The sequence below is a fragment of the Elephas maximus genome, chromosome 7 (genome assembly GCF_024166365.1).
Source record: "Elephas maximus indicus isolate mEleMax1 chromosome 7, mEleMax1 primary haplotype, whole genome shotgun sequence".
NCBI lineage: Eukaryota > Metazoa > Chordata > Mammalia > Proboscidea > Elephantidae > Elephas > Elephas maximus.
This window is the reverse complement of record NC_064825.1, coordinates 130,370,598-130,394,735: the sequence shown is the minus strand read 5'-3', so window position 1 is coordinate 130,394,735 and position 24,138 is coordinate 130,370,598. Positions and strand designations below refer to the sequence as shown.

The 24,138-nt window shown below is 44.9% G+C and overlaps 1 protein-coding gene across 2 annotated transcripts; it reads left to right on the top strand.

Annotated features, from left to right (window-relative positions):
• The first annotated feature begins 187 nt into the window (after positions 1-187).
• POLD4 (DNA polymerase delta 4, accessory subunit) lies at positions 188-1,941 on the top strand. Of its 2 annotated transcripts, XM_049892632.1 has the most exons (4): positions 189-473; positions 655-750; positions 942-1,053; positions 1,410-1,941. In XM_049892632.1, the coding sequence occupies exons 1-4, from the start codon at positions 377-379 to the stop codon at positions 1,432-1,434; spliced, it is 330 nt and encodes a 109-aa protein (XP_049748589.1). In that variant the 5' UTR covers positions 189-376; the 3' UTR covers positions 1,435-1,941. The 2 variants fall into 2 exon arrangements, with proteins under 2 accessions (XP_049748588.1, XP_049748589.1); XM_049892631.1 differs by having other exon boundaries at positions 188-473; positions 942-1,941.
• Positions 1,942-24,138: the final 22,197 nt, after the last annotated feature.

Below are 24,138 nucleotides of genomic sequence, written 5' to 3'. Positions count from 1 at the left end.
CAAGTCCCTGGAGACCCCGCTGCGGACAAGCGGGGACAAGGGGGGCAGGCCGAGGTGGGGAAGTCTGGGGCATCTGACAGTTCCTTTGGCCCAGCCAACGTGCCCCCTCCCGCGCCGCCCGCCATTGGCTGGAGCCAGGGCTCCGCCCTGCAGAGGCGGCCTGCCATTGGCTCAGGCTTTTCCTGTTTGCGTGCCTGTGGGGGTGGTGAGGGGCGTCATCCCTGGAACCTGCCGGACTTCCTCCCTCCGCTCGTCTGGGTCACCGTGTCTGCCCGTCGCTGGCCGCTTCTCCCTCTCCGCAGCTGTCTCTCTCGCCCTGGCCTGTCTCGCCCCTTCCCCGCAGTCGCCTCCTTCTCCGCCTGCCTGGGTGGCCGCCATGGGCCGGAAGCGGCTCATCACTGACTCCTACCCCGTAGTGAAGAGGCGGGAGGGGCCCGCCGGGCACAGCAAGGGGGAGCTAGCACCCGAGCCAGGTCTCTGAGGTGTGGGGCGGCGGAGGAGGGGGAACGGGAGGGAGGGAGGGTGTAGAGTGTGGTCCACTCCCCACTCCCGGTCTGGCTGCAGGATGGCGGGGGCAACGGGCTGGAGAGGCCTGGGGCAGCAGATGGCCGGGAGGCAGGGGCGGCCTGGCCTGAGTACGGTTTCGCCTTGCAGGCGAGGAGCCCCAGTCCCCCAGCGGGGATGTGGACGAAGAGGAGCTGGAGCTGCTGAGGCAGTTTGATCTGGCCTGGCAGTACGGGCCCTGCACAGGTGAGCACCCACTCAGGCCCCTCGAGGGGCCCTCCTGAGCCAGCCCTGAAGCCACCCGAGCCATGCCTGCCTCTCTGGGGCACTGCTTCCTGGGACTAGGGTGTGAGGCTCTGGACACACCCCAACACACATTCTCTAGCCCTGACTCTCCCCTGCCCCGTGAAGTCCCTGTGTCTTCTTCCCATTGGCAGGGATCACACGGCTGCAGCGCTGGCATCGGGCAGAACAGTTGGGCTTGGACCCTCCCCCAAAGGTGCATCAGGTGCTACAGACCCACCCCGGAGACCCCCGCTTCCAATGCAGGTCAGAGACAGGTGGTGGGGGACACCCAAGGGAGCCAGGACCTTCTCCAGGCCCACTGCCCTGTTGGCCTGGGTGGGGCTGCCTGGCCTCAGGAGAAGGGGATGCAGGCCAAGGGACAGGACCCTCCAGTTGTTGCTGAGCATACAAGAAGGCCCTGAGGTCGTGGCTCAGGAGGGCAAAAGGTTGAGCTGATGCTGGGGGAAAGGGTACACCCAGGGCCCAAGGACTGTTTAGGACTGAGGGGCTGGTCAAGGGCAATAGCCAACGGTCAAGGACTGGAACTGGTAAGGTCAGATCACCAAGGGACTTAACTGACTCTCTCTTCAATTCCCCTCCCTCCCACGCACCTTGCCCAGCCTCTGGCATCTCTATCCCCTTTGAGGCACCGCCTGCTCAGGACCGCCCGCCCAGGACCTCCTGCCCTTGGCAATCCTGCAGCCATGGAGAACTTTGGGACAGATGGAAGAGGCAGTTGCTGCCCTCGGCTCAGCGCTGCTGTGGAGGAACTTGTGGCAGGAAAAGCCTCACGGGGAAGGCAACATGCTGAACCTGGAGGTCTCCACGGCCCAGCCCCTCCATGTAACCATCAGGCTCCAGGAGCCCCCCTCAGAGACTATGCAGAAGAAGCTGCACCTCTCCTAGATGGAGACTGGTCTGTCTGGACAAGGACCTGGCCATGACCCTCCTGAGCCTGCCACATGTCACCCTAAACACTAGGGCTCCTGGGGACAGTGTGGCAAATTAGGCACAGCCTTGGCGGAAGCAGACTTGGGCGGCTGAGGCAAAGATGCACTTCCTGATAAGGTTGGCATCTAAGGGCAGAGACTGGCTGAGTTCACAGGGCAAGGAGTTCACTAATGCTTATCAATAAAGAACCTGGAATCCTGACCTCCAGTCCCTTAATGTGACCTTGCTTTGGCTGGCAGTTCCCAGCAAGTGGGTAGGTGAGAGCAGGCCCATACCAGGCCTCCTCTTTTTCTCCAAGTCTCCTGGGTGCCTATACCTCTATGCTGCCGAAGCCCCAGGGCTTAGAGGGAAGGAAGAGTGCTTTAGGAGACATGGTCCAAGCCAGAGCTAAGCAGCCTCTGGCACCCCCTAGTGGTGCATAGGGAAAGTACTCTTCTTTAGTCATTTCATTGACCAGCCAGGGGAAACCTGACTTGTGAACTACCTAGCCCTGCCCAGTGTTGCCCACTCCAGAGGTAGGTAGCTCCTTTGACAGAGAAAGATCCATGGACCCATGGCTCACACGTCCAGACAGATCTACACATTCCCAGCATGCACCTCTGCTTCCCACGTTGGGGCCTACCTGGATCCAAAGCAGGGGTGGGGGAGGGTCTCAACCTGCAGGACCTGCTCAGAGGTGGCCACCATCTGAGGGGGCTATGGTAAGAAACTGGCTAGAGCCAGAAACAATGATTAGGGGGCCCTAGGACAGGGTCTGACAAGGAGAATGAATCAATATCCCTTATATAGTGCTTCCTTCGTTTGACACATCTGCCCTCCATCCTGGGGCAGAGAGAGATGAGATTATTAACTCCTTGGAAACAGGCCTACAGAGAAGCTATGTGGCCTCTGTAGCCTCCATTTCACTGAGTGTTGACTATGTCTGTGGTACTTAAAACGTATTACCTCTAATCCTCCTAAAAAACCTTTACAGTAGATTTTACAGAGAGGGGAACTGGAGATCAGAAAGGTTAAGTAAAGTCCAATATCACATAGCAGCGAAGTGGCAGGGCAGAGACTAGGGTCTTCACTCAGGCTCTTCCAGGCTACATACCATGTCCTCGGCCCATCTACTGAATACCTCCTATGTGCCAGGCACCAAAGGTCCCCTGTGTTATTATTAGTTATGAGGAAGTGAACAAAAACAAACATGTAAATATCAGGCCAGTGGCAGTTAGTGGTAGGAAAAATAAGGGCTAGGGACAGAGGGTGCCAGGGTACCATTTCAGAGTGGTTGAGATGGCCTCTCTGGTAAGGTGGCATTTGAGCAGACCTGGAGGAAGTAAGGGAGTGAGGCTACACCTACTTGAGCCCTCCAGGCAGAAGGAAGAGCAAATACAAAAAGCCCAGGGCAGGAGTGCTTTCGTCCTGCTCATGGAACAAAGCAGAGGCCAGTGTGGCTAGGCAGAGTGAGCAAGGAGAGCGCAGTGGGAAACGTGGCCAGAGGTAAACAGGGCTGGTCACAGCAAGAAATTTGGATTTTATTCTGAGGGAAAGGAGAAGACGTTGGAGGGTTTTAAGCCAAAGAATAACATAATCAAACTCTGAAAACATGACTCTGCCTGTGGGTGGAGAATAGATTGCAGGGGTGGGGGAAGAAGGAGGCAGTGAACCCACTCAGGAAGCACTGGGGTTGCCACGTGGGAGGTGATAGTGGTCTGAACCGTGGCAGGTGGAGGTGGTAAGAAGTGGCCTCATTTCCTGTTCTGAAGGTGGAATTGACTGACAGGATTCGCCAATCTGTTCAGCTCTGAGGTTTAAGAAAGAGAGGAGACAAGGACACTCCCGGGGTTTTGGCTTGAGCAATTGGAAGGAGAGATAGTACCCAATACTAAGATGAGAAAGTGGTGGGAAGGGCAGGAGCTGGACCGATGAGTCTGGAATGCTGGGGAAGGTCTGGATTTGAGACATAAATGTGGGCATTTTTTAGATAGCATTTAAAGCCACGACAGTGGAGGAGATCACCTGTGCTCTAATGTAGATGGAAATGAGAAGCTGGGAGGACAGCCCTGGGCCCTCGACTCTCAGAGGTGAGGGAGAAGGAGGAGCAGGGTTGTCCAGCACAGGAAACGGAGGACTAGCCGGTGGTAGGACTGGAGGAAATCCAGGACAGTGCGGGTCAGGGGGGTCTGGGCAGAAGGTGCTTTAAGGAGGCAGGACTCATCAATGGTCTCAGGTGCTGCTGAGAGGCTCAGCGATATGTAGCCTGAGGACGGCACGCTGGACTTGGCAATGGGGAGCCCACTGGAGACATTTCAGCGGAGTGACAGGGATCAAAGCCTGAGTGGAGAGGGCTCAAGAGGGAAGAGCAGTACAAGTGGGCGCAGTGCATATGCTAATTCTCTCAGGGACTTTTTTCACTGTAAAGGGAGCAGAGAAATAGAGTGGTAACTAGAAGGAAGGTGGGATCAAGGGAGGGCTTGTTGTTCAAGTAGAGCGATATTACAGCATAATTACACGCTGAAGGGAGGAAGACGGACTGTGCGGGATAGTGTGGAGGCAACTGCATGAGTGGGGCCTTGGGAAGGTAAGAAGGGCCAGGGACTAGCCCACAGGGAAGAGGGTGTCCCCCACACCCCCTGGAACAGGAAGGAAGGCAGAGCATGTGGGTGCAGATGCCAGGTCTAGGAGGTACCTGGAGGTGGGACATCCTGAGGTACATGTTTACTGAGTGCCTGGGGCTGCTGGGGAGAGATCTCATGTCTACTAAGTGCTTGCCAATGCCATCTGCTGGGCTGAATGTGGCACATACGATATCTAGTTGAATCCTTAAAACCATCTCATTAGGGAAGTATTATCCACAGTTTAGAGATAAGGACCAAGGCTGAGAGGTAAAGTGACTTGCTCAATGAGTAAACACCAGGGCCTGAATTCAACCCCAAGTCTATCTTCCACTGTATTATAGCCCCGCCCATTCTGTGCTCCAGGTGCTTATAATTTTATTGAAGCGATAAGCCCTACTTACATGGGAAATTAAAAGACAAGGTAATACAATTGCTACCTGCAAGAGGAGCTCCTGGGTGGTGCAAGTGGTCAACATGCTTGGCTGCTGAATGAACGGTTGGCAGTTTGAGTTCACCCAGAGGCGCCTCTGAAGAACCATCTGGCGATCTAATTAAAAAAGCCAGCCACCGAAAACCCTATGGAGCACAGGTCTACGCTGACATGCAAGGGGTTGCCATGTACTGAAGTCAACTCGACAGCAACTGGACTTGGAACCTACAAGAGGCAACTGACGAGTGGGGTAGACACAGAGCCCTCTGAGTCCTTGGGAAGGAGAGGGTGCCATGGGCTAAAGGGACCCTCCCAGCAGATGCAGGGGGCTGAGTCCAGGACTGGCACCATCCCTGGCCACCCTCACACATGCTTGGCCCTGGTGCTGACGATGACTGGGCTTCTCAGGCCTTTCCCTGCAGACCCCACTGGGGTGGGGGTGGCCCAAGATGCCACCACTCTGAAAATTTTTAGTAGTTTTTGCATTTTATTCTAAAAATCTTTCGTCCGTTCTGTACTCTACTCCATGAGCTGTCTGGAGTAGTTGTTTTAACATAAAAATAGGGAAAATTACTTAGTAACAAATAAAATTAGCCTTCCATGTATGGCCTGCGGCTGGCTTCTCTCAGAAGGAAATGGGAGGTAACTGTCCCGTGAAGGATGACTAAGAGTCAGCATTCTAGACCAAGGGAATGGGCTCAGCAAAGACAAGGAGGAGGGGAACAACGAATGCACCCAGGGGGCAAGTGCGCAGAGAGGTGGGGGGACAGGTGAGCAGAGAGCTGGGGGACAGGTGTGTGGAGAGATGGAGGGACAGTGTGCAGAGAGGTGGGCAGTGGACAGAGCACTCCCTCTCTGAAAATCACTGTACATCATAAAAAGCTAACATTTGAGTGCTTACTATGTATCCAGCACTGTTCTAAGTGCCTTTTGACCTCATGGCTACCTTACCCCACCCCAGTGCCGTCGAGTCAGCTACCCTAGAAATGATTATTGTCCCCATTTTTAAGAAGAGGACACTCAAGCACATAGAGGTTAAATACGTGCCCAGGGTCACACAGCATCTTTCTCCCCGTGGCATCATCATTCTCTCACCCACCCAAACTCAAAACCTGAGTCATATATGACGTCTTCTCCCCATTCATCCTTTCCAAGCACAAGTCTTGTCAGCTTCCTTCGTAACATCTCTTGCTGCTCTATCCTTTCCATTCTATCTGCTAAGCCAGGGTCTCGGGGATAGGATTTGGTCCCAGAGAGTCTGGCTCCAGAGCCTACACTCTTAATCACGTGAAACAATGTCAGTGAGGCACGCAGGCATCAAAGGGTCTTGGGCCTAAGCCAGGGAATATGGACTTTATCTGTGGTGATGCAGAGCTCCTGAAGGTTTTTGAACAGGGGAGACAGGATTAAAATAATGATTCTGGAAAATCAGTCTGGCCAGGTATGAAAGAAAGACTAGAAGGAAAGCTATTTCACATTCACGGCATGGGTGTTGAGACCCTGGCTTAGCAAACAGAATGGAAACAACAGAGCTGTAAGAGACATTATAAAGGAAGTTCGCAAGACTTACGCTTGGGAAGGACGAATGGGGAGGAGGCGCCATATATGACTCAAGGTTTGAACTTGGGTGGGTGAGAGAATGATGCCATGGGGGAGAAAAATGGAAATTGGGAGGGGAAAGACAGTTCAGTTTTCTACATGTTTAGTGTGAGGTGATGGCAGGACACCCAAGTGGAAACACCTAGTAGGCAATGAGACATAGAGCTCAAGTCCAGCAGAGAGGTCAAGGGGAGTGTGGTACCCGGGGCTGAGGGAATCACTGGCATAGAACTGACTCTTGAATCTACGATCATGGATGAGTTCTTGGAGAGTAAGAGACAGGCAGAGGGTGCACAGAGAGGACCAATGATGGCACTTTGGAAAATTCTCTCTAGAAGAAGGTGAAAGGTAGACGCAAAAGGACAAATACTGTATGATCCCACTTATGTGAAATATCTAGAACTGGCAAGTACATAGAGACCAAAGTCTACTGTTGGTTACCAAAGGTGGGTGGAATGGAAAAGGGGGACTTGTTGCTTGGGGACGCTGAGCTTCTGTTCAAAATTTGGAAACAGATAATGGTTTCCAAACACAATCAATGTCACTGGACTGTACGTGTGAAGAATGTTGAAAAGGCAAATGTTTTGTTACATATACATTTACCACAGTAAAAAAAAGAAGAAAATGAAAAGGTTAATGATACGTACACTAAAAAACTTACGATAAATGGACTTTTCATATTGAGAGAAAAAAGATTAAAAAAAGAAGGTGGAAGAAGGTCCAGCAAGAGAGCTCAGGGCTGTCAGAGGGCAGGAGACTCAAGGTTGAGCAGTGCCAAATGGACGGCGGGGGGAGGCCTCCGCGTGGTGCTGTGGTGCTGCCGAGATTGCGAGGAGAAACGAGGAGGGAAGTCAAGGGCCTCACAGGCAGAGGATGGCTCACCCTGATTCTGTCCCTGGGTTTTCTACTTCCCCCTCTTCCAGCTGTTCAGTTCTCCCTGGGCTCCCCAGCTGTCATAGCAACTACCAGTGCCACACCCATCAGTGAGGGCCACACTGATTCATGCTTTATTGACTCTGGTGTGGCAACATTTATCCAGCCTCAGACAAACTCACTAGTAGCTTGAAGGTTTACGAAGCTAATTTACCAAGAAACTAAAGTAAACGTGGAAAAAGAATAAGTTTCTGAATTGGTCTAGAAGCCGAACAAAGCTACAACAGTGCCAGCTTGAGGCAGACGTGGGGTAACACCACCTCAAGGACGTATAGGATCCTCAAAATGATTCCTGGTTTTCTTTGCAGGCAGGTCTCTGGTTCATCCACCTGAGTCCTAAACTAGAAAACAACTTGTGCTAGTCATTGCAGGTGCCAACGACTCGAAGCCCAGTCTCTAACCCTGACTGGTCGGTCGGCTGTAGTGGGAGAGAGAGGGAAGACGTGGAAATAAATTCCCAACACCATGAGACGGGCGTGAGCTTGACACAATGACACCATGGGGACTCAGCGGCTTCCAGAAGATGGTTCTTTAACTGAGTGTTTAAAGTAGGGCTTTTCACACATGGGGTCAGTGTGAGTGGGAACTGACTTGATGGGAACCAGGTTTTATTTTTAGGGGTCTTCCTATAGGGTCGACTCGACAGCACTGGGTTCCCAAGGTAGACAAGTGACTGCGGATTAGGTGTTGGGGAGGCGTGGGTCATGGATCCTTCTTGAGCCCTACTCTGGCCCTTTGTCTCTTGACGGAAAAGGCATTTCCTAGAAACTCGTTTGGGGTGCGAGCCTTCTCGTACTGACCATCTCACCTCGAGGTTCCCGTGGTTCCTAGTCCTGGAAGTCCTCCCCGTGATTGCATGATGTGGAGTCTCTCTGCAGAACCTTCCCTAAGGGGAGTTAAGGGTTCCTCTTCTGTTCCCCATGATAGCTTGTTTACAGTTTATTATATCGGGTCACATTGCTACAACAAGAAGCTTCACTGTCTCCTTTACAAGTATTTTCATCTTGTCAATGTCTACCTAGCACAGAGCAGGCTACACAGTAAGCATGCAAAGCTGACAACCTTCCCACTTCATTTGCACCTCTGTTTTGGGTCTTTGGTCCTGTCCAGCCTATGGACATCATTTATGTACCTGGTGTGAAGGCCAGTCCTAAACTCCAGTGAACTTTGGGCTCTCTCTGTCACTTCTCTTAGGGGTGTGGCCTGGGTGGTAGAGCTGTCTTTTCCTAGAGCCTCTCGGCAAGGCATCAAAGCTGTCCACTTCAGATGCAGGTCCTTTTCATTTCCTGTTCTGAAGCCTGTGTCTCTGTTGGACTAGCCCCCTGAGCGCCCAGCTGAGGCCTTCTCCAAAGCAGAACAGATCATCATATCAAGAGTTCAGCAATCATCTGGCCCACTTTTCTACATGTTCTCAGGATGGCTGGTCAGAATCCTACTATAAAAGTCCTATATTGCTGGAGTGTAAACTGGTACAACTCCAACTGACCAAATACGTATAGGTCTACTGCTAAACTCTGTTGTGTTCCACTGGTGATTGTCCATCCTTATCACAATGTCATACTGCCTGGGTTAGTGTAGCTTCATGATACATCTTTAAATTAGGTAGCATTAGTCCTCCAACTTTTTGTCTTTTTAAAAATTGTTTTTGCTCTTCTAGATTCTTTTTATTTCCTATAAATTTTAGAATCTGCTTGTTAACTTCAACAACAACAAAAATCCTCCTTGCATTTTCATTGAAATTACATAGAATCTATAGATCAATTTGGGGATAACTCCCATCTTAACAACATTGATTCTTCCAAACCATGAACATGGTATACTTCTACATGTATTTAGCCTTCTTTGGCTTCTTTAATTTCCTCAGCAATGTTTTGTAGTTTTAAGGGTAGAGATCTTACCTGTCTTTGGTTAAATTTATTCCTAAGAATTTAATTTTTGTACTACTGTAAATGGATTTTTAAAAATTCATCCTCCCATTATTCGCTCCTAGAATATAGAAACAATTAGTTTTTATTATGTTGACCTTGTATCTTATGACATTTATTCTAATAGTTTTCTTAATAGATTCTCTGGGGTTTTCTGTGTAAACAATCATGTCATCTGTAAATTATTTTACTTCTTCCTTTCCAATCTGTATTCCTTTTATATCTTTTTCTTACCTCAACAACCCAGTACAATGTTGAACAGAAGTGCTGACAGTGGCTATCCTTTCATTCAACATATCATGATTTAATATGATGTTAGCTGTTTTTCATAGATGCCCTTTATCAAATTAAGGAAGCTCCTTCTATTCCTGGTTTGCTGAGTTTTTCTTATGACTGGATGTGGCTTATCATTAAATGGTTTTCCTTCATCTATGAGATAATAAAATGAATTGTCTCCTTTATTCTGTTAATGTAATATATCAATTCATTCACTGATTTCTGAAAAATGAACAAACTTTGCATTCCTGGGGGAAACAACACTTGGTCATAAACTTTTATTCTATCATTGTATTTTATTTGCTAATATTTTGTTGAAGATTTTACACCTATGTTCATAAGAGATGCTGGTCTATAAGTTTTTCTTGAAATGTCTATATTTTAGGTTTTGATATCAGGGTTTGCTAGCGTCATACACTGAGTTGGGAAGTGTTTCCTCCCCCTCTATTTTCCAAAGGAGTTTGTGTAAGTTTAGTATTTTATTCCTTAAATATATAAGTAACTAGTGACATTATCTGGGCCTGGAATTTTCTTTGTGGGAGGAGTTTTTTAAAATAGAAATCCAATTTATTTAATAGTTTAAGAGATATTTAGATTTTTATATCTTTTTGTGTCAGTACTGGCAAACTGTTTTTCAAAAATTTGTCCATTCATCTAAGTTGTCAAATTTATTGGCACAAAGTTGTTAATGATATTCTTTTATTAACTTTTTGGAAACCCTGGTGGAGTAGTGGTGAAGTGCTACGGCTGCTAACCAAAAGGTCGGCAGTTCGAATCCGCCAGGCGCTCCTTGGAAACTCTATGAGGCAGTTCTACTCTGTCCTACAGGGTTGCTATTAGTCAGATTCGACTCGAAGGCAACGGGTTTGGTTTTTTTGGTCATTAACTCTTTTTTAATCTTGCTTTGTTTTTTTGATTCCTCTGTCTGGGTTGACTTCTGATTGCTCTGCCCAGTGTTCTAGTCTTGGGTTGATACCTGATATTATTGATTTTCTAACCAAAGAGCTTCCTTTAGTATTCCTTGTAGTTTTTGTTTGGTTTTTACGAATTCCCTAAACTTCTGTTTATCTGAAAATGTCCTAATTTCACCTTCATATTTAAGAGACAGTTTTGCTGGATATATGATTCTTGGCTGGCAATTTTTTTCGTTCAATTTTTTAAATATGTCATCCCATTGCCTTCTTGCCTGCATGGTTTCTGCTGAGTAGTCTGAGCTTATTCTTATTGGCTCTCCTTTGTAGATGACTTTTCGTTTATCCCTAGCTGCTCTTAAAATTCTCTATCTTTGGTTTAGGCAAGTTTGACTATAATATGTCTTGGTTACTTTAACATCTACCTTATGTGGAGTTCGATGAGCATCTTGAATAGATATCTTCTCATCTTTCATGATATCAGGGAAGTTTTCTGCCAACAAATCTTTAACAATTCTCTCTGTATTTTCTGTTACCCCTCCCTATTCTGGTACTTCAATCACTCATAGGTTATTTCTTTTGAGAGTCCCACATGATTCTTAAGGTTTCTTCATTTTTTTGTTTTGTTTTGTTTTGTTAATTCTTTTATCTGACTTTTCTTCAAATATATTAGTGCCAGGTGATTTATCTTCAAGTTCAGAAATTCTGGCTTCTACTTGCTCAATTCTGCTCCTCTGACCTTCTATTGAGTTGTCTACTTCTGTAATTTTATTGTTAATCTGAGTTTCTGATTGCTGTCTATGGATTTTTCCAGCTTATTAAACTTTTCATTATGTTCCTGAATAATCTTTCTAATTTCTTCAATTGCTTTATCTGTGTGTTCCTTGGCTTGTTCTGAATATTGCCTCATTTCCTTCCTGATGTCTTGAAGGGTTCTGTGTATTAATCTTTTGTATGCTGCCTCTGGTAATTCCAGGAATGAACTTTCATCTAGAAGATCCCTGGATTCTTTGTTTTGAGAGCTTGTTGAGGCAATCACGGTCTGTTTCTTTATGTGACTTGATATTGACTGCTATCTCCGAGCCATCTATAAGTTACTGTATTAGTTTACGCTTGCTTACTGTGTCATAGCTTCTTGCTTTGTTTTGTTTTGATATGCCCAAATGGGTTGCTTGAGTGAGCTAGCTTGATTATTTTCACCTTTGGAACTCTGACATCCTGTCCCCAGCTGGCTAGAGCTGTTATCAGTTTTAACAGTCTAGGAGTCCATTCACTTTTCTTGTATGAATTCAGCTCAGGTGTCCAGGTAGCTGATCATCAAGTATGTGGTACAGGCTCTGTCCTACAGTCTTAGAGGGGCAGGAGTGATTGGTGTATGTACCGGTATCTGATTGCAGCAGGGGGTCATGCTCTGAACAAGGCAGGGGGCTGAGAACCAACCCGCGAGTGTCTCTGAGGGAAGTGCGTCCCTGTTCCCTAGAGTGTGCAGGTGGGTGGGATCTGCAGATGGACCATGAGCACCCAATGTTTTTGGTTGTAAGGACTGGGAGGTACCAGTTATCCTTGGACCCCTGTCAGGGGTGGCTGGGTGACCTGAGTGAAGCTATCAGCCCTTGGACCCCTGATGTGGGTAGGTGACGACCTTGTTTAATAGGCAAAGCAATGTCAAACACCCACCTCTTCACTGCACAGCTGAGATGGAGTCTGCCAACAAGGGCCTATTCTCCTGAAATAGGCCCACATAGGTCCATGCAGAGGGAAAAGGTGCTCAAAATCCACAGACCGTTTATACCTGGACAGGAGCTGCTTCTGTCCTGAGCTCCCCCAGTTAGTGGAGCTGGCAAATTACCTTTTCCCCCAATTGCAAATTTTTTCCTTCCCAAGGCTGGGAGGATGGCTCTAGGTGCTTAACAGTGCCTATCTCAGGCCCAGGGAATTCAGCTGCTGAAGCCGGCTCGGGGGTGGGGGGGGCAGTAAAATACACGCAAGTCCTTAGCTTTTATCAAGAGCGCCATTCTTCTCAGGTTCCGGAGGTGTGAGCAGGCTGTGTGGCTTGCTGCTTCTCCCTGAGGAAACTGCGGCAGAACGCTAGTACCAGCCCGCGGCCACCGCTCCGGAAATGGTGCCTGAGGGCTCCCCGTGATTCAGGTCCAGTAACTCCTCTCCGCTTCTGAACAGTCTCTTCCTTCCCCTGCCCCTCAGTTCATTTTCTAAGCTTGCCTTTGATGCTCAGGGCTCCCAGCTTGTCACAAATATATTTGTTTCACTTGTGTTTTTGGGTCTTTGTTGTAAAGAGGGCTCGAAGGAAGCGTCTGTCTATTCCGCCATCTTGCCTCCACCTCCTGGTCATTAACTTTTTAGTGGCTAACTATCTACAGTGGTATCTACTCTCTCATTCCTGATATTTGGTAAATTGTATTTTCTTCTTCTGAATCAGTCTGGCTAGTGTTTTATAAATTTTATTAATTTTTTCCAAGAATCAACTTCTGGTTTTGCTGATTTTTCCTATTTTTTTGTCTGTTTTTTGTTTCATTAATTTCTGCTCTTCCTTACTTCCGTCCTTTGGGTTTAACTTGTTCTTTTTCTAGCTTATTTTTATTCTTTCATTGAGATACTATGCACATAACATAAAATTCATCATTCTACAGTACACAATTCAGTGATTTTTTTTTTTAGTATATTGACCATGTTGTGCCATCATCACCACTATTTAATTCCAGAATATTTCCATCATCCTAGAAAGAAATCCTGCACCTATCAGCAGTCAGTTCCAATTCCCTTCCCCTTGCTCTCTGGCAACTATGAATCCACTTTCTGTCTCTTTGGGTTTGCCTCTTCTGAACATTTCATATAAGTGGAATCAAACAATATGTGGCCTTTTGTGTTTAGCTTCTTTTACTAAGCATAACATTTTCGAGGTTCATCCATGTTTAATATGTAACTACTTCATTCTTTTTTATGGCTGAATAATATTCCATTGAATGGATAAACCATATTTTGTTTATCCATTCATCAGCTGGTGGACGTTTGAGTTGTTGCCACTTTAGGGCTACTATGAATAATGATGCTGTGAACATTTATGTAAAAGTTTTTGTAGAAATATGTTTTGTATTCTCTTGGGTATGTACCTAGGAGCAGAACTGTTGTATCCTATGGTAATTCTACATTCAACTTTTTGAGGAATTGCCAAACTTTTTCTAGTTTCTTAAGGCAGAAACATAGAATATTGATTTTTAGCTTTTCTCTTTTTTCTGATATACACATTTAAAGCTACACACTTTCCTTTAAGTACTTCTTTGACTGCACCACACAAATTTTTAAAAAAATTTTATTGTGCTTTAAGTGAAAGTTTACAAATCAAGTCAGTCTCTCATACAAAAATTTATATACAACTTGGTATATACTCCTAGTTGCTCTCCCCCTAATGAGACAGCACACTCCTTCCCTCCACTCTCCATTTTTGTGTCCATTCGGCCCGCTTCTGACCCCCTCTGCCCTCTCATCTCCCCTCCAGATAGGAGCTGCCCACATAGTCTCAGGTGTCTACTTGATTCAAGAAGCTCACTCTTTACTAGTATCATTTTCTATCTCATAGTTCAGCCCAATCTCTGTTTGAAGAGTTGGCTTTGGGAATGGTTCCTGTCTTGGGCTAACAGAAGGTCTGGGGACCATGACCCCTGGGGTCCTTCTAGTCTAAGTCAGACCATTAAGTCTGGTCTTTTTACGAGAATTTGAAGTCTGCATTCCAGTACCACACAAATTTTGATAGACCGTGTTTTCGTTATCACTCAGTTAAAAATACAGTGAAAACTATGAAAGCTGAACTTAACGGGACTGCCTTGTTTTTCCAGGTCTTTCAAGTTTTCCGCCTTTGACAGCGTGCAGTCTTAGCACTTTTCTATCGCTATTAGTGGAAAATATTTGCATTTTCCTTCTGTCAGGTTTGCGGCTTATACAGACTTTACTCTATTTTCTAACTCCATTTGTGCTTTCTTCTTTAACTCAGTTATATAGAAACATATCGTTTAATTTGCAAATATTTGGTGATTTTCTAGGTATGTCATTATTATTTACTCCTAATTTAATTCCACTGTAATGAGGCAGTCTCAATAAATCTTTTGAAATCTATTGAGATTTATTTTATGGTTCAGGGTATAATCTATCTTGGTGAATGTTCCAAGTACGCTTGAAAAAGAGTGTGCATTCTACAGTTAGTATGTGAAGTTTCTTTAACGTCAAATATATCAAAGTGGTTGATGATATAGTTAAAAATTTTTATACTCCTACTGCTCTTTTGTCTTAATGTTTTATCATTTATCAATACAGAGGTTTCCAAATTTCTAAATGTGATCGTGCATTTGTCTGTCTCTCCTTTTAACTGTCATTTTTTACATTATTTTTTGTAGCATATAGATTTAGGATGGCATCTTCCTGCTTGATTGACCCTTTTCTGATTATGAAATGTCTCTACCTCTCTGAATACCCCTTGTCTTGAAGTTTACTTTGTCCGATATTAATATAGCCATACCAGGTTTTTTGTGCTTTTCATTTGCATAATGTATCTTTTTTTTAATCCTTTTACTTTCTATCTATCTGTGTCTGTATATTGGAAGTATATCTCTTTTAGATATTATACAGCTGGATCTTGATTTTTTATCTTGACAATCTCTGCCTTTCAATTGCAGTGTTAAATTCATTTATATTTAATGGAATTACTGATATGGTTGGGCTTAAGGCTTATCAGATTTATACCATATGGCTTTTGGGCCTGTTCCTCTTTTCCTGACTTTGAGTAATTTAATGTTTTTTAATATTATATATTATTTTCTCAATTTGCTCTTCTTTTCCCCTTGATTATGGGCCAGGTGGCGCACAGTTTGCATTCAACTACTAACCGAAAGGTTGGCAGTTCAGACCCACTCAGCAATGCCACAGAAGAAAGGCCTAGTGATCTGCTTCTGTAAAGATTACCACCAAGAAAACCCTATACAGTTCAGTTCTACTCTATAACATGTGAGGTCACCATGAGTTGTAATGACTCAACAGCAACGGGTTTGGTTTTTGGGTCTTTCCTGCTCCCTTGAATGTCTAGCAATTTTTTACTGTTTGATGGACATGTTGTTGTTGTTAGGGGCTGTGGAGTCAGTTCCGACTTATAGTAACCCTATGCATAACAGAATAAAACACTGCCCAGTCCTGTGCCATTCTCACAACTGTTGCTATGCTTGAGCCTGTCATTGCAGCCACTGTGTATTTAGGGTCTTCCTCTTTCTCACTGACCCTCTATTTTACCAAGCATGATGTCCTTCTCCAGGGATTAATCCCTTCTGATAATGTGTTCAAAGTATGTGAGACATAGTCTTATCATTCTTGTTTCTAAGGAGCATTCTGACTGCACTTTTTCCAAGACAGACTTGTATGTTCTTTTGGGAGTCCATCGTTTATTCAATATTCTTCACGAACACCACAATTCAAAGGCATCAATTCTTCTTTGGTCTTCCCTATTCATTGTCCAGCTTTCACATGGATATGAGGTGATTGAAAATACCATGGCTTGGTCAGGTGCACCTTAGTCCTCAAGGTGACATCTTTGCTTTTCAACACTTCGCAGACGTCTTTTGCAGTTGATCTGCCCAATGCAACGCGTCTTTTGATTTCTTGACTGCTGCTTCCATGGGTGTTGATTGTGAATCCATGTAAAATGAAATCCTTGACAACCTCAATCTTTTGTCCATTCATCATGATGTTGCTTATTAGTCTAGCTGTGAGGATTTTTGTTTTCTTTATGTTGAAGTGTAATCTATACTGTAGGCTGTGGTCTTTGATCTTCATCAGTAAGTACTTCAAGTCCTCTTCACTTTCAGCAAGCAAGGTTGTGTCATCTGCATAACACAAGTTGTTAATGAGTCTTCCTCCAATCCTGATGCCCCGTTCTTCTTCATACAGTCCAGCTCCTGGGATTATTTGCTCAGCATACAGATTGAACAGGTGTGGTTAAAGGATACAACCTTGACGCACACCTTTCCTGACTTTAAACCATGAGTTATCCCCTTGTTCTGTTTGAAAAGCTGCCTCTTGATCCATATACAGGTTCCTCATGAGCACAATTAAGTGTTCTGGAATTCCCATTCTCTGCAATGTTATCCATAATTTGTTATGATCCACACAGTTGAATGCCTTTGCATAGTCAATAAAACACAGGTAAACATCTTTCTGGTATTCTCTGTTTTCAGCCAGGATCCATCTTACATCAGCAATGATATCCCTGGTTCCATGTCCTCTTCTAAATTTCACTTGAATGTCTGGCAGTTCCCTACTGACATACTGCTGCAGCCGCTTTTGAATGATCTTCAGCAAAATTTTGTTTCCATGTGATATTAATGATATAAAAATGATATTCTTTGCTAATTTCCGCATTTGGTTGGATCACTTTTCTTGGGAACAGGCATAAATATGGATCTCTTCCAGTCAATTTGCCAGGTAGCCGTCTTCCAAATTTCTTGGTATACATGAGTGAGCACTTCCAGCACTGCATCCATTTGCTGAAACATCTGAATTGGTATTCCGTCAATTCCCAGAGCCTTGTTTTTTGCCAGCGCCTTCAGTGCAGCTTGGTCTTCTTCCTTCAGTATTATCGGTTCCTGATTATATGTTACCTCTTGAAATGGTTGAATGTTGACCAATTTTTTTTTGGTATAGTGACTCTGTGTATTCCTTCCATCTTCTTTTGATGCTGCCTGCGTTGTTTAATATTTTCCCCGTAGAATCCTTCAGTACTACAACTTGAGGCTTGAATTTTTTCTTCAGTTCTTTCAGCTTTAGAAATGCTGAGCATGTTCTTCCCTTTTGGTTTTCTATATCCAGGTCTTTGCATATGTCATCATAATATTTTATTTTGTCTTCTCAAGTCACCCTTTGAAATCTTCTGTTCAGCTCTTTTACTTCATCATTTTTTCCTTTTGTTTTAGCTGCTCGACGTCAAAGAGGAAGTTTCAGAGTCTCTTCTGACATCCATTTTGGTCTTTTGTTTCTCTCTTGTCTTTTTAATGATCTCTTGCTTTCTTCATATATGATGTCCTTGATGTCATTCCACAACTCGTCTGGTCTTTGGTCATTAGTGTTTAACGCATCAAATCTATTCTTGAGATGGTACTCAAAGTACTCAAGGTTGTACTTTGGCTCTCCTGGACTTGTTCTAATTTTCTTCATTTTCAACTTGAACTTGTATATGAGCAATTGATGGTCTGTTCTGCGTTTGGCCCCTGGCCTTGTTCTTAGTGATGATATGGAGCTTTTCCATTGTCTCTTTCCACAGATACAGTCAATTTGATTCCTGTATATTCCATCTGACAAGGTCCATGAGTGTAGTCGCCATTTATGTTGGTGAAAAAAGGTATTTGCAATGAAGTCGTTGGCCTCACAAAATTCAATCATGCGATCTCTGGCATCATTTCTATCACCGAGGCCGTATTTTCCAACTACTGATCCTTCTTCTTTGTTTCCAATTTTTGCATTCCAATCTCCAGTGATTATCAATGCATACTGATTGCATGTTCGATCAATTTCAGCCTGTAGTTTGATCAAATGCAGAAGTTGGTAAAAATCATCAATTTCTTCATCTTTGGCCTTAGTGGTGGTTGGTATGTAAGTTTGAATAACAGTCATATTAACTGGTCTTCCTTGTAGGCGTATGGATATTATCCTATCACTGACAGCATTGTACTTCAGGATTGATCTTGAAATGTTCTTTTTGACGATGAATTCAACGCCATTCCTCTTCCAAGTTTTTGTTCCTGGCAGAGTAGACCATATGATTGTCCAATTCAAAATGACTAATACCAGTCCACTTCAGTTCACTAATGCCTAGGATATTGATCTTCATGCGTTCTATTTCATTTTTGATGATTTCCAATTTTCCCAGATTCATACTTCATACATTCCATGTTATGATTATTAATGGATGTTTGCTGCTGTTTCTTCTCATTTCGAATCGTACCACGTCAGCAATTGAAGGTTCTGAAAGCTTGACTCCATTCATATCATTAAGAAAGGCTATACTTTGAGGAGGCTCTTCCCCAGTCGTATTTTGAGTGCCTTCCAACCTGAGGGGCCCATCTGCCAGCACTGTATCAGAAAATGTTCTGCTGCTGTTTGTAAGGTTTTCACTGGCAAATTCTTTTCAGAAGTAGACCGCCAGGTCCTTCTTCATGGTCTGTCTTAGTCTGGAAGCTCAGCTGAAATCTGTCTGCCATGAGTGACCCTACTGGTATTTGAATACTAGTGGCATAGCTTCCAGCATCACAGCAATACACAATCCCCCACAGTACGACAAATTGACAGGCACATGGGGTTTGATGGAATTGTCTGGATGATAACGTCTTCCTTTAAAGAACATTGAGTTTTGCTCTAGCAGGCAATTCATTTCTGGCAATTCTCCTTAATCTTTCTGAGACTTGGTTTTAGACTTTATTAGGCCAGGTAAAAAAAAAAAAAAAAAAAAAAATTTTTTTTTTTTTTAGAGTGCTCTGAGTTGCAATCAGCTCAATGGCAATGGGTAGAGTAGCCCTTACTCTAAGGAAGAGGTCGTCAAAGAGCTGACTTTGTAAAGAGCTAGATTGTAAATGTTTTCAGCTTTGCAGGCCATATGGTCTCTGTCACAACTCAGCTCAGCTACTGTAGTATGATATCGGACATAGACAATATGTAAACAAACAGGAACAGCACTGTTTGGCCTATGATGGGTAAGATTTGGCCTGCAGGGCATGATCATTACTCCTAAGGCATGGCCTTTCTGATATCTCAGCACTATGTCTGGATCTTAACGAAGTATTTTCACTCTGGTTAGGCCAGAATTCAAAGTCTCACTGTCTAACTTTTAGTATGTCTGTTCTACTCCCTAGCCCATAGCAGCAACTCTCTGCTAGGTCTTGCAAAGTCTCACCTTGCACATCTATAGCCCAGAGCTCAGCTTAGGACCAGAGAACCCACATACAGACTTCTAGGCATACCCACTGTGTACAGCTGCCTCCTCTCCAGTTTCCTGCCCTACAATTTCCAGCTGTTTCAGCAGCCCTCAATTCTGATCTCTGCTTTATCAGCTCAGCAGAACTGCTGTGCTCTGCTTGGGCTCCACTTCTGTGCTGTGGACAGCAAACTGTCCCCAGGTAGGAGGTCAGGGGCCAGAGTTAATGTGGGGTTCACCTGAAGTGTTCTCCTTCTCTAAGGAAGCACAGTCCTGCCTATTGTTCAAAGCCTAATAATAGCTGCCTTATCTTTTTTATCCAGTTTCATAGTTGTTTACAATGAGACAATTCCAACACAGTTAGAAGCAGAAGTCCTGGAAATCAATGAGTAAAGACAAACAAATAAAATAATCCATTTTTTTCCACTGAAAAGGCCTGGAAGCAATAAAACCCTAGTAGCAATGAGCACAGCTAGAACCCTGATTTTAGTTTCTAAATATCTTTCTCCACTTGAAGAAACTAGGGCTCACTGGACAAGTGGCCGGTTCCAGGTGCATTTGGAAAACTATGTTGTGCTAGAAAGCAACGAAATGCTCAAAGACTAATAGGAACATGACAAAAAGACTTGGGACCGGCTTGAAGGCGCTCCTGCTGGCCAAATATGAGAAAATTCAAGGATGAGAAAGAATAATGACAGTAATGGCTTATAACACATTGGATTAAAAAAAGAACACATGAATCTAAAAGGGGGAGAGGAAAACTCTTTACTGAAGAATAATAGCTTATTATACTAAATGTACAAATACATGTAGAAGGAATGACATAATTAAAAAAAAAAACACAATGAAGTAATTTAGGCAAAGATCATCAATTGATGCTGAAATCAATGTTGTTGGGGAATAGGATATTCACATGATCTCAACTCACTACCCAGCAGATTACTTAAGGGTTCTTTGACAATGGAGAGATCTAGCAGATACCATCTTAACCAAGTAATCAAACTTAGTTATCACCAATAATCGGATAAAACATTATATGACTATGGAAGTAATGCAACAGCAAGAAATGTCATTTATGTAGTATTCATGCAAAAAAGTTTAATCTGAATCTAATTGTGAAGAAACACTGAAACAAACTGAGGGATATTCTGCAAGACAACTAGCTTAGACTCAGTGTCATGAAAAATGCCGATGTCATGAAAAACAGAACAAAAACGCAGGAGGACTATTCTAGATTAAAGAAAAAGAGACATGACAACCGAATGCAATCTGTGATTGCTGACTGGATCCTGGGTCAATTTTTTTTTTTTTTAAAGCTATAATGGAAAATTTGGGGAAAGTTAATTACGGTCGTAGTCTCAATAATACCACTGCATCGTTGTGAAACCTTCTGCATATAATAAGGATATTGTGATGATGTAGCAGAATGTCCCACATTCAGGAGATATGTGCTGAAATGTTTAGGGGTGAAGCATTATAACATGTGCATCTGATTTTCAATTGGTTCAAAAAAAATACAAGACAAAGAAATATGGCAAGAGATTCACAACTGGTGGAGCTAGAGGTAGAGTACATGGGTGCTCATTATACTATCCTTTCAACTTTCCAATAGGTCTGCAATTTTTCAAAACAAAAAGTTGGGGAGAAAAAGAGCTTACAGCCTAACAGACCCCATAAGGGCATTACAGTACGGCTTCAGTACAAATCACTACGTGGAAAATCTTAAGAGTACTTCCACCAATCTAGTTTAATCATTAAGAGACTACTAATAAATGCAGTAACGCTGAGTTTTCTACATTGTCTTATATGAGGTAGAAACCAACTGCATGGTATAAATGTTTGCCTATAAAAGGAAAATACATATTAATATTAAAGTTTCAAAAAAAAAGACTAGTCCTTTATTAAATTTTAATATTAATGTGTAGTTTCCCCAGAGGAAAACGGTATGTATTTTCCCTAGAGGAAGCAACTAGGAATAATTTAGTGGATGATACGGTACTTAATCAGGGTGTTGAAGAATGGCTAGGATTTTACTATGTACAACTGGGGCCACCTAAACTCCCTTGACAACACTCCCATCGTCCCTTCCTGATTTTTCTCCACGCCACTTATCGCCATCTATTTCCTCTCAGTAAGGTCCGTGAGGGTTTTTGTTTGTTCAGTTCTATATCCCTGGCACATAGCAAAGTGCCTGGTAAACAAAAGATACTTAATAAATATTTTTAAGTGAATGAATGCAAAGGGACCCTCCCAGGTAGAGAGAACAGCATGAGCGAAGGTAAAGAAATGGAAAAACAAGGGGTGCTTTGGGGGAACAGTTAGTAGCCTAATTAATTAGAGTGAAAGGTATATATTAGGATGTTCTGGGAGATAAAGCCAGAAAGGTAGGCTGATGCCAGATGGGGAAAGGCCATGAGCACAAGAACAGAGTTTGTACTGTACTTGGCAGGCAATGGGGAGCACCACCAATGGCATGTACCACGGGAGTCCCATGTGTGAAGTGATGTAATCCTTCTGGCAGATTAATCTAGTCATGCTGTCCTGGACAGTGAGGGTAACCAGGCAGGAGGCTATTACAATAGTCCAGGCATGGAGACCAGGAACTTGGCTAGGTGCAGGAAGTGGGAGAGAAAGGCAGTTTTGTGAGAGATCATCAGAATTTGACCGTTGATTAAATGTGGAAAGTGAGCGTTATCACCCCAAGGCTTTCACCTGGGTGTAGGAGGATAGAGGTACCATTAAAGGAAATGGGAAAGTCAGCAGGAGGGGCTCAGGACTCAGAAAGATGAACTGTGAGAAAAAAGAATGAGTTTCATTTCATCATAGCCTTCCTGTCAAATGGCTCCTTCAGTCCCTTAGGCTGTCAAACGGGGGTCCAACCACAAGCAGCTCTCCTTTCAAGGACAGCTCCTCCTACAGCCTCACCTGACCTGCATCCATTCCAGGGACCAGCAGGCCGGACAGCTATCACAGGTGCCTGATATCTACAGCTCTTCTCTGGAGCATCCCTTCAACCCATTTCCTTCCCACGTAGCCTCCATGTAGTTCCTAGCCTCCTTGTCCTGACCTCTCTCTCTTATCTGAGTCCTTCTTCCTTCATAAAAGGAGAAGAATTAGAGATATCTGCCCAGGAGTACCAGTCTTGCTGGCTGCAGGTCAGATGGGCACTCCTAAGAAGCTCATGTGTGGTGGGACAGGCGGAGATATGCCCCTATGGTCAGCAGCTGTTGCTGGCCCTCCTTAGAGGGAGAGCAGGAGGAGGAGAGGGAAGACATGAAAGAACAGGGCTGAGGTGGAGGGTGGGGCTGCGGCAGGACGCTGGGGTGGGGCAGGCATGGGGCAGACAGATGCCTACTGCTCCTCGATCTCAGCCTGCAACTGTGGGCACATCTTGCTGCGATCAGATAGCGGAGGCCATGCTCTGTGCCTGTCCCACCCACCACACAGGATACACCACGGTACCCAAGGTCGGGGCGGTCTCAGCTTACCAACAGGGCATCCTACTGACCCCAAACCACTTACTCTATCCTCATGGCACTTAGCCTCCCCCTCCCCAGTGCCCATTTCTGTACAGAAAATAAAACCTTTAGGCTGGCAGAGTATGGGAATTCTAAGGGGGCAGAGTTCAGCCTAGCAGAGGGACATTTGGGACACTGAGATAACTGGATTGTGGAGAGGGCTGGGGGAAGCATCTGGCTGAGCTTCAGTGAGGGTGGAGGGTAGAGAAGGTCCCCTGAGGACCTTCAGAGGAGGAGAGCCAGTCCACCAAGCGCTGAGCTGTGCGGCAGTGCTGTGCTGCCTGGGAAGACCAGGGCACACCTGCCCAGCTCCGAGCCTTCTCAGGCCCATGTAAAGACAAATCATGTAGGATATGTACCATCAGCTCCCTCTCCCCACCCCAGCCTCCAGGAGCATCCTCCTTCATCCGGGCCTATCCTCCACCCCAACAATGATCTCTGGCTTGAGTTAGGCCAGCACTTGGGGCCTAGTTTTAGCCTGGGCTTGCTCCTTGTTGCCTCTCCCTGCCACACCTACCTCCCCACCCTCACCGTTGAGTCTCACTGAGCTGCTGCCAGGGGTGCCAGTGGGGTGGGGTGTGGCATTACTACCTAGGGCAGGGAATACCACTGGGCAAAGTTTCGCCAACTTCCCTCCCTACCAGTGCATCAGCTTTCCTCTGCTTGGTCCTCTCACCTAGAGACAGAATCCCCTAAGTATCCCAGCTCTCCAGGTGCCTGCCTGGAGCCGCCAGACTGGCAGGGTCAAGGGGAGGAGCACTAGTACTCTGAAGGGAACCTGCTGCCATGAGAACAAGTCAGTCTCAGCAGTCAGTCTAGTGGGGGCATGAGAGCAAGAGACTGTCAAATACGTCTGATGACAGAGAGAAGGTGGGCTGGAATGGAAAACAGGCAGGAAATTCTGGCTGAAATGGGAAAAAGGGAGAGTCTGGGCCTAGCTTCAAGTTAGCAGAGGATGAGCCTTCACTAGTTGGCAGATGGTACTCCTTCCATGATAACTGAGGCAGTGGAAAGGTCACTGGTCTCAATGCCACCATTCAGCTCTTTGGCCTATAACCTAATAACTCGGACCCCACATCGAGAAAAGTAAAGTTGTGATAAAAGAGCTTCCAGCTGTTGCAAAGATAAAATGAGATCTCCTGCAAGTGAAAGTGTTCTGTCAATTGTAAATGATGGCAATCCCCCCAATGTAGGCAGTGAACGGCTGTAATCTCCTCTCAAGTGTCAGCTCTGGAGTTCTT